This window comes from Synchiropus splendidus, chromosome 2 (genome assembly GCF_027744825.2).
Source record: "Synchiropus splendidus isolate RoL2022-P1 chromosome 2, RoL_Sspl_1.0, whole genome shotgun sequence".
Lineage (NCBI taxonomy): Eukaryota > Metazoa > Chordata > Actinopteri > Syngnathiformes > Callionymidae > Synchiropus > Synchiropus splendidus.
Window position 1 is genome coordinate 13,163,549 of NC_071335.1, and position 12,629 is coordinate 13,176,177.

The following is a 12,629-nucleotide window of genomic DNA, read 5'->3' on the forward strand; positions in this document are numbered from 1 at the left end:
TAACACCTCCGCGTTGAATGCTGTTGAGAATTGAATAAATCACTGAATCTCAGTGAATATACTTTTATTCTTAATTATTATTATTATTATTGTGGTCAATACATACTGACCAGGTCACCCAACGTTGGATTTGTTGGAAGGGAAAAATCCTCACCACCCTGCAATACAAGAAGAACAAAAAACAAAACCAAAGACAACATGAAAAAGCATTTATTGATTTTTTATTGATTGTTTTACTTGTGGCCAGAGCTGGAGTTAAAGCCTTAAAAGTGAAATTAAAATCACATATTAGTCGTGTAATGCATTTTTCAGTTTACAGTTTTTAGGGGTGACATATGACCAAAAAGCAGAGTGTGAAGTTTATCAACCACAAGGGAACAACAAGGTAGCGAAAACAAACAAGGACAATAACATTAAGAGGAAGGTGAGAGCAAAGAATATGACTGTCGCCGGAGCTAGTCAACGCTGATGCTCGCCATAACGTGGATGAAGAAGGGGCAGTACTGGAGGAGAGCGCTGACTCAGCGGCTGAAGTAACTGAATATAAGAAGATGAAGGTCCAGGAACTGAAAACTCAGCAACAGAAATGAAAGACAGCAAGCGAGAGAAAGGCAATTCAGCTCAAGACCGGATGTTGTTAAAATGACATCTGTGCCAATAGATGTATGTATTTGCTGAGTTGGGCTTATTCCCCACAGAAGTGGAAGGGGTGCGCTTCATTCATTCATCCACAGCTCTGGTCAGGTTTATTGTCCCCATTCCTCCTTCTCTCTTTCCTCTCAGGCCACCCACATAGACATGAGGCCTGGGCACGATGCTCTCGCCATCTGTCCTGGTCTGGCAACCATCGTCCTTCGGGAGCCAAGTTTGTGTCGAGTTCTCTATTCTGACATGGCTCATGTTGGTCTGGGCCGAGTGGGTCACTGCAGTGCGAAGGTCAGTCTACAATAAAGCCAGAGTAATTTGAAACAAAAATCCAAGTGGAATTCAGAACACAGTCGTGGCATTGAGACACACCAGTTTAACAGCTTCCCGTCGCAGCTCCCATTCATTCCACTCAACTGACTGATCAGAGAACGTCTCCATGGGTTCCGTGTCGGTCTGTGTGCTGACCTCACATTTGGGCCGAGCATCCAAACTGGTTCGAAGCTGGAAGGATGAAACTGCATTTTAGCTGAAATCTGGTAGAAACAGTCCTTTGTGAAGTGCAACCGCTGGTCAGACTAGAAGGAGGCTGAAACATTGTGTAAGAATCAGTTCAGTGTCTTTTGTTCTCAAGTCCAAGTCAAGACTCAAGTCGCTGATAGGTGCAACTTAAAAGTGACTCGAGTCCAAGTCGTAGACTTAAGTCCTCATCTGTTTGACCACAAATCCATTTTATTTTTGTGATTTTATTGTAGTTAGTTATTCCTATCCTGCTATTCATCTTCTGTTTGTGTGTATGCTTTTATTTTAACAGACTTTCTATCCATCCATTCTTACAAGAAAGTTCACAACAAGTGAAAGTAAACATTTAAGGAAATGTGACAAATTTGAAGAAAAAAAAGTTCACGTCACACGTCTATCACATTGTACGTATACTTTGTGGTCCAAAAAATGGCAGCAGATGATAAAGTTGATTTTGTGTTTACTGTTGTGTCCGGCCTTTGTTTCATTTCATAGATAGTGACACCCACCTGCGAGACTTCATAACCCTCCTGGTTCCATCTATGTGGTAAAGTTGAAATATTTGCTATTTTCAGAAGCGGACATTTCACCCTCTCCGTTTTCAAAAAATAGTTCTGAGCTGAAAACATTGCTTTCACGAAAACCCATGTATGTTTGCAGACAGGACATTCCAAAACTGTCGGTGGCAGTGTAACAAGAAGCTTCAATACAAATAAAAAGTTACATTGTACAGATGCATTTTATACACAGAGCATCATTTTTTAGTTGTTTTTATTGGATTGCGTTTTCACCATTTTGTGTTCTTTATTATTTTTTTTAATCATATCCCTCTTTTAGTCCTGTTTCTTCTGTATTTGTAATTGTAAACTTCCTTTTTGGTCATTGCTGTGGAAATGTGCTATATAGATAAATTGACCTTGACCTTGACTTTAAGAAGGCTGCGGACTCACCTCTGAATAGGTGCTCACGAACTGTTCGTGGAGTTTGAAGAGTCTGATCAGTTCTGGGTAGCGTTTGCTTTCTTCTTCCACCATTGAAACGAAGTAATCCGGCATGCAGGAGAAGCTCAGTGCAGCTTCTTTGGAAGAGAAACTGTAGAACTTCCCCTTATGTCTGAGGAGCCCAATAAGTGGATTCCCTGCACATCGAAATCAGACCAGTCATTGTTATCGAGTTAAGACAGCTGTGTGCAGAATGATTCCCACCTGGAAGTAGAAGACCACCAGTTTTTACCAGCGTGTAGCCACAGAATCCATTATACTGCAGTGGCAGCTCATTGAAACCTTCTGTCCTTCCAGGCAGGAGCCAGTCCTGGTTCTCCATCTCCTCTGGATCAATGCAGTCAGCTGTAACATTAATTCAAGTCTCATCCTATGGGGAAGCAACTTGGCAAGCAGAGCTTGTGAAACAAGGCAGTATTCTGAATTGTTTCTGCTCTTGGATGAATGTACTTTGTAAAGCTTGAAAAGCAGTTTTATCAAGTACCTATGTCCATTTTACAAAACATATTATCCTACAAATAATTCACTTACAGGCGTATGTCTCGCCTGTAAATGCTTTTATAGCCAGCATCAGCTTGAGGGTTGATGTTGAGGCGTATTGTACCACATGACCTCTGCAGTGCACCGGGGTCTTCCTTGGCACAAATTTGTATCATGGAGGTGTTGAGAGATTGTCCAGCTCAGGCCACCACTGTTGAGTGAACCACTACTGGAGGTGTGATGGGAAGCGCAGCTGAGTACATCAGGGTTTCCCAAACTTTTCAGTCCACAACCCCCAAAATAACGGTGACACTGACTGGCAACTCGAACCCAACAGTAGAATACAACCACACAAATGTGTCGATTTAAGGCTAATAAACATGTATAGGTCTGAACAAAAGAAGACAATATTACCACCTTCAGTTATCATTTGCAGTTCATGTCAACATTTCACTTTTTTTTTTGCATGTCTCCCGTCTCTCCACGTGACTACGGGATGGAAAGCCACTTCATAAGAGAACAGTCAATCCCAACGCAGAGAACAGCAAACATGCAGCAAACAACTTGTAGTAAACACACCCAATGTCACCCACAACACCAAAACAGACCACTGCAAAGCGTGCTGGGGGAAAACCCTCAACTCCGCCTTCCCCAAAACGCCACAATACTATGTGGTACGCTAGTGGTAAACCAGTAGGGGCCAGTGCTGTGTGATGCGGCTCAGTCGTGCTGTGGACGTCATCTCTCAAGTCCAACCTGAAAACTGAAACACACCTGTGCTTTCTGTCATTCTCTCAGCGTCTGTCTTAACCACAGAGCCTCCCAGCAGCTTGTCAAAGTCAGCCCCTGAGAAGATCTGGGCCTCAGAGGACAGGAAGGGCTGCAGCCCCAGCATGACCTCCCCAGGTGTGTTGACCATCTCTGCCTCCTCCTGAAGTTCAGACCAGAGCTTTGACAGCTTCTTTAAGAACAGCTGTATTGAAACAGATTCCAAAGGTTGAAGGTGTGTAAAATAAGACCATTGCAAAGAAGGCTCAACTCACAAAAACAGCCCCCGATAGCAGGCGCTCCTTTGACTGGACAGCTTCTATCAGCAGCGTCAGGTGTGATGACAGCTCAGACTGGAGGTTCATGACACGTTTTTCACTGACTTGGGCATCAGTCTAAAGAAACAAGCTGTTTTGTTATGTTTGAATCATCACGTCCTGTTCTCAGTTGTTCAGGTCACAAGTGTTCATCGTAAGAAAACATAACCTCATCATCGACAGCAGGCTGGAGTAGCTCACCAGCAGCAGCTTGAGGAAGCCCTCATACTGTCTGGCGTTGTAAAGAGCCTGTTTGAGTAACAGCAGAGGAGCAGCGCCACCTTCAGACAGGCCCTTCACATCCTCACTGTGCACTAACTTCTCCAACACTGCAGTGTATTTCCACACCAGAGCCTGGCAAGTGTTCAGCTCCTCCTCAATCTCTTCACACGTGACTCTTGGAGGATTCTGGAGGCAGGAAGGAACTGCAACCCGGGATTCACAGTGAGGAACAAGTGACTGACCATGAAAAAAAATACAGTACAGAATGTGCATGCTGCATTAAAATACTAGAAAATCTGACGTATAATCTTTTCAATATCTGGGTCTCATTTGAACCTGGATGTGGAGCCTACTCACATCTGTTATTCACCCAAACAGACACACTAGATGTATGACCATAAACCAACATTTCAGGGGGATAAACAGTGTCAAGCTGCTTGGTTCATACTTATCGCCCGAATGCTGGCATCCTCATCAGCCTGCCCGCAGACTCTGTTGAAGAGCCAGACCCCTGTGACCACCATGGCCAGCTCCTTCAGATGCCGCTCCTTCTCACTCCTCAAAAGCTTCATGAATTTGCCCATGTTGGCTGCGGGGAAGATGCTGTCCAAGGCAGCTGTGAGAGAAGGAAGCGTTAGGCTTGGGTGTGACTGAGACCTGTCAATGGGCACATAGTGGCTGTGATTCAATTGAAAACAACCAGTTAACCATTGTAAAAAAATAAGTGACACAGTCAAATAAAATTTGGAGTAAATGTTCAATTATGGGAGGAGGTATAGTTTATTACATTTTGGTGCTGATCTGCATCCATAAATCATTTGAAGGACTCATCACTCTCTTTCCAGAGGGAGCTAAAAGACTTCTGAACGCTACTGCCACCTGCTGTCCATTTAGTGACATCAAATTTCATTTAATAAGATTTCTAAAACAAATGCATATGGATGAAAATGAGCAGAAAATGAGCGTAGCAGAGGTCTGCAATATCTGTATATATTATAATATTTGATAATAATTCTATTTGTATTTTTCTGTTGTGTCTCACTTCAAATCGTCAAGCCACATCGCACTAGATACTACTTCCTGTTTTTGGTTGAGTGTGAGGAAAATGCAAGCCTTCTGTGCAATGTTCAGTTAGCATCAGTGCTTTCATCTCATGCTGCAGCCCTGTGGTACAAGTTACCTGCAACCTCTTGTACCATGTGATCTGACGGCGAGTCCACCCCAGAGCTCAGCAGGATGTAGGTGATGATTTGATGGTAAAGAGCGTACAACTCCTGGCTGCTTTTGGCTTTGCTTTCAGCGATATCTGAGCCCACTGGTCTCACTCTGGACTCTCTTGCTTCACAGATCGCTGCCAAGAAGTCACCTGCTCAGATAGAGAACACAGATGAAGTGTATGACCACGTTACCACCGTTAGGACTGAAGTGTGGACGGACGGTGACTCACGTCGGGTTCTGTAGTTCCTTGTGAAATTGATCTGCATTTTGATGGTGTCCAGAGATGGATTCAGTGTAGGAGCAATTTTCTCCAGTTAATGGAAAAGAACAGCGACAACGTCAACCTCTCAAGTCCTACTTTAAAAAAAATTCAACTTTTGTTTCTCCAATAATTTGTAATTATTATTATATACATTTTAAATATATATATATATATATATATTTCAATTTCAACATAAAGAACCTCTAGTCTTGAAAGAAAGCTAAGCAAGAGTTTCGTTGAAGAGCGAAGCCGGGACAGTGACACAAGCAAAGTACAGCAAGTGCACAGTAATCCCTACATTTTTGTGCTATTCAGACACACAACTTGAACATTTACACTCACAAAGACATAGTTGCTATGTAACAATCTAGGTCACTTTGGAGCAGGAAGCTCCATGGCCACATATCTGACCTTGATCTGAACCCACTGATAAAGCTTCTCATGTCACTGCTACAGTATGTTTTTGAAAGGCACAGAACATTTCCTCACCATTTTGGCGAGTGATGGCCCCATCCACCGACCACAACTGTTCGCCAATTGTGAAATTTGAAGGTGACTGTTTCTCCCAATTCAATCAGGCTGCAGTGGTTTTATAATCTTTGATGAAACGTGCCTACATTGTCCAGTAGATACAATAATAACAAAGACATGAGCAAACAAGGGCATCAAGGCCCATTGTGAAGACAGGAAGTGATGAAGACACGGTTACAAAACGAAGCATGTGACAAATTCAAAGTTGATTTAACCCTGATCCTGATAGGGACATTTTTGTCCCAACAGAATCACGTCATATTTGAATCAGTTGTGTGGTGTTTGACTGTTAATTTCTGAAAAGATACATTTCCCCACACTTCTATAATGTTGTAATAGTTTTATTCCATTTTCTCCCCATTAAATCTTTAATTCCACTTCTTCGCTAATCATAACTGCCTAGTACTAAATATACAATTTTAAAATCAAATGCCTTCTTGCTAGTTTCAACTCAAAAAGGCTTTATTTAGGTTTGTTTTTTTATGGGTGCTTTATTTATGGATTATTTATGGAATGCAAAGTAAAAAATTTGGAGTTAAAGAGTTTGACAGTGTTGGGTGTATTTTTCCCCAATAGTTGAATACAAAGCAAGACTTAACACACACACCTCCGCATGTACAGGAGCTGACCTTGACCAATCATAACAGGCAGAGATGATGAAACAGAAACTCAGAAGAGAATAATAATAATAACGATTTTATGCTTCAATGCTTGTTTTATTTAAATACAAAGGTGATGTGAGACTTTGATCAAATCTTTTCTCAGGAATACATTACTTACAATGTAGTGCAAATGGATGAGTTGAAAAATGTGACAAATTTTGTTAAACAAGAAACAGGATCATTGTCATTGTAAGCCTTGTTGGGTGCAAGTCAAAACAGCAGTTTCGCATGAATAAAAAAGAAAATACAAGCAAAATCCCATTAAATATGCTTACAAAGAAATAAATAGGATTTAATCTGAAACTTTAGGTCTCACTGTTTTAACAAAGAAGAAGCTGGCAATGCTAGATTGAAATGGAATGGCTGCTTAATTTTGTGTGGAGAGACATTGTGACAGTGAAATAGAATTCTGGATGCCCCAAACTTCCACAGCCTGGATCTTAAAGGGCCCCTTGCAGAGAGGGGTATTTTTAAACGTGCTGCATTGTTGACTGTATCCTGCCTCCAGATCTTCATGCAAGCACAGCGCACAGCCACCGTCACCACCTGCAACAACACATTTCATGACGTTAGCTTTGAAGCCTGAATCGTTCTTCTTAATACGCACCAATGAGAAGCTGCCGGTCATCTCCGGCTATGAACTTGGATGCCCTCTGTTCTTTAGTTCTCTTTGGCTGTTTGGCTGTCAGAATTTCCTCTGCAGGGCCAGTGAATGGGATTGTCAGGTAGCTGGGGTTTTGAGGGGTCCCGGCCGGACATGTCAGAGTGGCCCCAGTAGTCTGGCAGCTGCTGCCGTTGACTTGCTGCGGCGAAGCTCCTCTTGTCATGATGTTTACCATTGCTTGCTGATAGCGCTCCATACTGGGTCGCAGCTGAAATAGAGACACAGTCATTTTTGGCAAGTTAAAATACAGAGATGTATGGTTGATAATGCTAGATTTATAATGTAATGAAAATGAGAGAGCGATTTATGAATGGCATCCTCCACTGTTTCTCATCATATAGGCGTGCGACATGTATAAAACTTCAACTTACCGTGAAAACAAAACATTCCCCGGTTCCAAAATATTGCAGCTCTTCACTGTCATGCTTGTGTCTTTCGCTCAGATCAGTCGATATGAAGGCACCAAACACCTGTGTGCAGAAAAAAATAATGTTCGCTTTAGTCACTGTTGAAAAAAAATATAATGCTGAGCCAAGCCATATTTTTTTGGAATAAGTTGTGTACCTCTTCATCAGTAGTTTTCACAACTACTACTGCAGGTTCATGTCCCTCCACGTGGGAGTAAAACCTGCACAAAAGAATGCGTTATTAAATGATACATTTACCACAAGAAGATGAGCACAGGGCAATCCACATGACCTTCAGGTTGACTGAGAATAATTTCGACTGGAAATGAGGTTACTCTGGAACTCACAATCGTTCATGACCAACCACGTCACCTGACTTCAAGTAAACATGTTGACAGTCTAAACTTGCTGACAGAAGTTACGTAAGCAGCTTTGTGAGTGCGCTTTCTTTTCATAACCCACATTCTGTTTGTGGTCAAGACTTGTGTATTGTGACTCACATCAGTGAAACAGTGAAAGATCCACTTCACTGACATCACTGACAAGCTCTTCTCAAAATGGCTGAATTGGATCACAGACAAAAGAGCGCCCTCTTTTGGACAAAAGAGAACGTCTCGTGACGTTACGGCACAAAAGCTCAGCAACTACATTTGTTAAATCAGACATTGAATACCCGTTAGGAGGTGGGTTGTCAGTTGCTTTCAGGGATTGTAAGAAACCTCCTTGTTACAATGGATTTAAAGATTTTTTTAAAAATGAGCGAAATGTAATCGAAGGTGGGAAGACACATCAAGACACGTACGACGCCAGACACCCTCCATGCTCGGCTTTGCTGAAGATCTTGATGGGACTGAAGAGGGCAAAGCGCTCAGGTATCCACGCCCAGACCACTCTCATCTCTGTGCCAGTCACAACCGTGGAACTGAAGTTGTTGAAGTCAACCGAGTCCACTGACTGCCTTTAGAATGAAGACACAAATCAGAATTTATTTTCTACAAATAATAAATAAAAATCTATGACATACCTCTTCTGGTGGCTACTGACTCCTTTTTGCATGAGCGAACTCCTATTGGCGTTAAACAGAAGGTTGAGCTCCTGCCTGGTGGCCATTGGGATCATGAAGGCCTTCTCTAGAAGAGTCTCCGCTGAACAGTGGCGGGCAACATTCTGCACAAATCGTATCATGTCTGTTCGGAAGTCTTGTACGTCTGCCACACGTGAAGACACGGATACTTTGTAGAGACTTAACAAAGCCAAGGCAACCCTGCAGGGGTCAAGTAAATGATCAGATGGCAGGTATTTTGAGCAGAGCAGTCAAGATGGATGACGTCTCACTCACCTGTAAAGAACCTTGTAGCCCTCCAGCAGATACACATCAAGCACTCGGATGGCATATGTAAAAGGCAGCTCGGCAAATATCCACATGATCCAGTCGGAGTAAAACTCAAAAAGATTTTGGTGCGAGCTGGCGATCAGTTTGCGGATACCCCTGCAGCACCTGTTGGCAAGGTCTCCGAAGGTCATGCAGGAAGCGCGGTACGTAAGAAAGGTCTGGTCAATGTAACGCTTGTTCGGGTCTTTGAAACAGATAAGTCTTGAAACGCTGTGGAAGCACTCGGCTTCATCTTGGCTGAAGTGCAAAATGAGGGAGACCAGAGCTGGGAGGATGGGGCAGAAGTTCATGTCGGGGAAGTAGTTGCCAAGAGAGAGGAGGATCTTTTTGGCGGAGTTTAGACCAGCTTTGTTAAGACAGTACCTGGAATAACAGGAATTTGGAAGATATTATCCATATTTCTTCCTATATCACAAGTGGAGTCATGACAGAAGGGAACCCTAAATTTCAATCATGGTCCAGCTCTAAAAGGAGGTTACTATGGCAAATGTTTACCTGGGTATTTCACCGGCCTCCATGTAGTCCGGGACCGGATGTGAGCTTAGTTTTTTCTCCCCAAAAAGCCTTTTGGACAGTTCATAGTAGACATCTCTCTCCGGAGTCACAGCGCTGCAGGAGATTTGAAGCATTTCATGTTGAAATACACGACTCTCATCCTTCATCAGGTGTCCTTGAAGATCACGCAGAACATTACCTGGAGTGAATCCCATGGATGATATGGTAGTAAGCTTTGGCTCGCAGTGTATGTGGCGTAGCCCAGAATCCTTTACGGGCCATAGATTTCAGTTGATGATGGCCACTCTGTAGAATCTCCTGATATCTCATAGCAGCTTCAGGGTCGATCTTCTCCCAGTCGACAAACTGGCCGTACTTCATCCCTGAGCTGGAGCAGATCTCCCAGTTGTCCGACTCCGAAATAGTCATCATGGATACTGACTTCAGGCTGCCTCTACTGCCTACAGGAGGAAATGACGCTTGAGTCACGTTATTTACGACTTTAAGGGGCGGAATTATATATATAAAAAATATGATCACCATCTAGTTCTCTTGAGGGTGAGTTCTTTTTTTGTTTTGTTTTCCTTTCTTTTCTGGACGCCTGATTCTGCAAAGTGGAGTTCACCTTTTGACCTGACGGATTTGAACTTGTGAAGTTGCCTGCATCAAAGTCAGAGTAATCCTCTGATGTTTCGTAACTGTAGAAAGACCTGAAGAACACATCCTGTGTTAGATGAACTTATTTAACCGATTGAACCAAATCTCAACGTCACATTAACATCCATATAAAACCTTACTGTACAATCTTGTGCTTTTGATTGGTACGTACCTGGAGCGAGGTCTTAGAATTGGATCCTTGGTCTGTGTCTGCAAACTATAATTCTTAACGTCTTCGGCATTATAGTAGGAGTGGGACCTCTGTCTGCTGCGTCCTCCTGCTACTGGCGTCATGTCCAAGTCATGGGAGAACTCAAGAGTACCTAAAACGTTGATCATCTGGGAAATGATTCTTGAACCAAGCTGGTCACTAAAACGTTCCCGTTGCAGACTGAGGACTTTATATGTTTGTGGACAGCACGGTGTGACTCAAGCAGTGGGTGTGTCTCCTGTTTGGTGTTTACAGACAGTGAAAGGCAAAGGTTCCTTTGAGTTTACACTGTTATACATGAGAACTGTACATAAGATAATGGAAATATACAGTCACAGTTACATATAAGACACATCAAACCACCAATGGTGATTCTAAATTCTGATGATTCACATTGAATTAATATTCATTTTCAAGTTTCAAGTGTAACAAGGTCCCATTATCACCGGAATGATACATAACCAAGTTATGATTAAACTTGCCAAAACTGTTCAATAGTTTCAAATGAAAACATTGTAAGGTCATGAGGAATATTTGCAAGACACAAGTGTTTTTCAGAAAACTCTGCATTCTCAGTAGTACTCAGCAAAATACAAGTATTCCAGGAACCACCAAAAAGTTATTATTCGACAAAACAGAAATCTGTTTTCATCTAAACAGACACGTTGTTTGGCCATGACACATAAAACCTCTCCACGTTCTCTTCCCATATAAGGGCTCCACATGGAATGGGGAATTTCTCTCTCCTTTTATGGCGCTGTTTTTTTTTTCATGCTGATATTGTATCGAATGGAAATACACAGATCGCAGAAGCAACCCTTATAGTTATTTATTGAATCGTAGAAAATAATGTTCCACTGGTTTCAACATTGTTGATGGTTATTCAATCTTTTAATATTTAGATCATGTGTCATTGTTACCATATTTATTCTGCACATTAAATTCAAATCTGAAAAGAAATATTAATTATAGAATTGAACTAACTGCCAATGTATTTGTCCAGTAATTAACACTCAAATGCTAATTAAGTCTTAAATGTATATGACAGCATCCGATTAGTGGTCATATATAAACTACAAGATATACTGTGTCCATTTTATATTAGACATAAAAAAATGCATAATGAATTGAAAATGCCATTCATTTTTTATTTCCATGTTTATTTCCATGTTTTGAATGAGAAAGCTTTTGTTTAAGTTGTTCTTCATGGACAAAACCTTCATAAATATCTGTTTTCTTTTTATTGTATTGTATTATTTATCAGCATGTCGCACACTAAACAAAAATAATTGCATACTATGCATATAGCATGGAGGGCTTTCATTTTTTGCTTTTTTTTTTACAGTGTTGAACAATAACATACATTAATGCTCAAATAATTCGGAATAAATTAAGTGTTTGTTTCGTTTTTAAATGAAGATAGAATGGGCGCATAGAAAACGAATTAAATCAATGAAAGAAGGTGGTCCCTCGCGAGCTACCGTAGTTGAGTCTCGCTAAACCAGGAAGCGATTCTCACTATTTACATTCTGTTTGTTCGGGTTTCGCGGATTTTCCTCACACTTGACCACTATGTCACAGGATACCTGGTGAAGTTTCGACTGGTTATTATACACATACTGTATGTCGTAGATGGCATCAATCCCAAGTAATCCGTATGCAACTGAGCCAGTTCTCTCTTAAAGAGTTCGAGGTCGCAAATCACAACATGGTTCACATACATGTACAAACCTGAGTTTTAGGCGATGTTTGATGGCAAGCTTACAAAGACTTGTTGTTGTTTGTGATATTGATATGTGTGGAAGTTATCAGTAAACGAGAGGCGACTCAAACAAATGTCACATGATGAATTCCAGAGCAGACGTCACAACAAACTGGCCAAATTTAAAAGAATGTATCAAATGTTGGAAACATCCTACCGCCACCCTTTTCGTTTGCCGTTCCTTTCTGCTAAACAACAATCGGATATCTGCTTTTTATTGACGAGAAACAAAGTAACATGACCTTAACAGCACTCAAATGCTCCAAATGTCAACACACGCCAGCTTTAAATGTGTGACAATTGTCCAAGTATCTCATCCAGCCTGTCATTTTCGGTCCCAACGAGCTTGAAATGATAATTTAAAGTCAACTTAAATGTGTTGTGTTGACCCTTAGAGACCAACAGTGCATTC

General features: G+C 41.6%; 3 protein-coding genes across 4 annotated transcripts in view; 1 reads left to right on the top strand and 2 right to left on the bottom strand.

Annotated features, from left to right (window-relative positions):
• Positions 1-213: 213 nt before the first annotated feature.
• On the bottom strand, positions 214-6,059 carry LOC128754365 (cilia- and flagella-associated protein 206-like). 2 transcript variants are annotated; one of them, XM_053856936.1, is made up of 11 exons: positions 5,925-6,059; positions 5,403-5,481; positions 5,136-5,321; positions 4,404-4,571; positions 3,935-4,158; positions 3,692-3,811; positions 3,423-3,621; positions 2,373-2,513; positions 2,118-2,305; positions 1,018-1,149; positions 214-942 (listed from the first exon to the last, which is right to left on the bottom strand). In XM_053856936.1, exons 1-11 carry the CDS (start codon positions 5,946-5,948, stop codon positions 721-723), a joined length of 1,683 nt encoding a protein of 560 aa, XP_053712911.1. In that variant the 5' UTR covers positions 5,949-6,059; the 3' UTR covers positions 214-720. The 2 variants fall into 2 exon arrangements, with proteins under 2 accessions (XP_053712911.1, XP_053712912.1); XM_053856937.1 differs by having other exon boundaries at positions 3,423-3,609; positions 5,403-5,483; positions 5,924-6,026.
• Positions 6,060-6,655: 596 nt separating this feature from the next.
• Positions 6,656-10,601, bottom strand: LOC128754436 (TBC1 domain family member 24-like). Its single transcript, XM_053857052.1, has 11 exons — positions 10,417-10,601; positions 10,128-10,297; positions 9,787-10,048; positions 9,588-9,701; positions 9,039-9,455; positions 8,724-8,963; positions 8,502-8,657; positions 7,857-7,920; positions 7,664-7,762; positions 7,236-7,500; positions 6,656-7,174 (listed from the first exon to the last, which is right to left on the bottom strand). Exons 1-11 carry the CDS (start codon positions 10,581-10,583, stop codon positions 6,996-6,998), a joined length of 2,133 nt encoding a protein of 710 aa, XP_053713027.1. The 5' UTR covers positions 10,584-10,601; the 3' UTR covers positions 6,656-6,995.
• A 1,334-nt stretch (positions 10,602-11,935) lies between these two features.
• LOC128754314 (syntaxin-8-like) overlaps positions 11,936-12,629 on the top strand; it is a 30,584-nt gene continuing 29,890 nt past the window's right edge. Inside the window, exon 1 of the mRNA XM_053856841.1 lies at positions 11,936-12,044. Coding sequence (XP_053712816.1) covers positions 12,028-12,044 — 17 coding nt within the window. The 5' untranslated portion in view covers positions 11,936-12,027. The remainder of the gene's footprint in view (positions 12,045-12,629) is intronic.

Excerpts from the sequence above, each read along its gene's own strand:
- LOC128754436 (XM_053857052.1), bottom strand. The coding sequence starts at position 10,583 with ATGATCAACGTTTTAGGTACTCTTGAGTTCTCCCATGACTTGGACATG. Across the intron at positions 10,049-10,127 it reads ACCCTCAAGAGAACTAGATG|GCAGTAGAGGCAGCCTGAAG; the intron begins GTGATCATATTT and ends TTCCTCCTGTAG. Across the intron at positions 9,456-9,587 it reads GAGGCCGGTGAAATACCCAG|GTACTGTCTTAACAAAGCTG; the intron begins GTAAACATTTGC and ends CTGTTATTCCAG.
- LOC128754365 (XM_053856936.1), bottom strand. The coding sequence starts at position 5,948 with ATGGGGCCATCACTCGCCAAAATG. Across the intron at positions 5,322-5,402 it reads AAGGAACTACAGAACCCGAC|GTGACTTCTTGGCAGCGATC; the intron begins GTGAGTCACCGT and ends CTATCTGAGCAG. Across the intron at positions 4,159-4,403 it reads TGCCAGCATTCGGGCGATAA|TTCCTTCCTGCCTCCAGAAT; the intron begins GTATGAACCAAG and ends CCCGGGTTGCAG.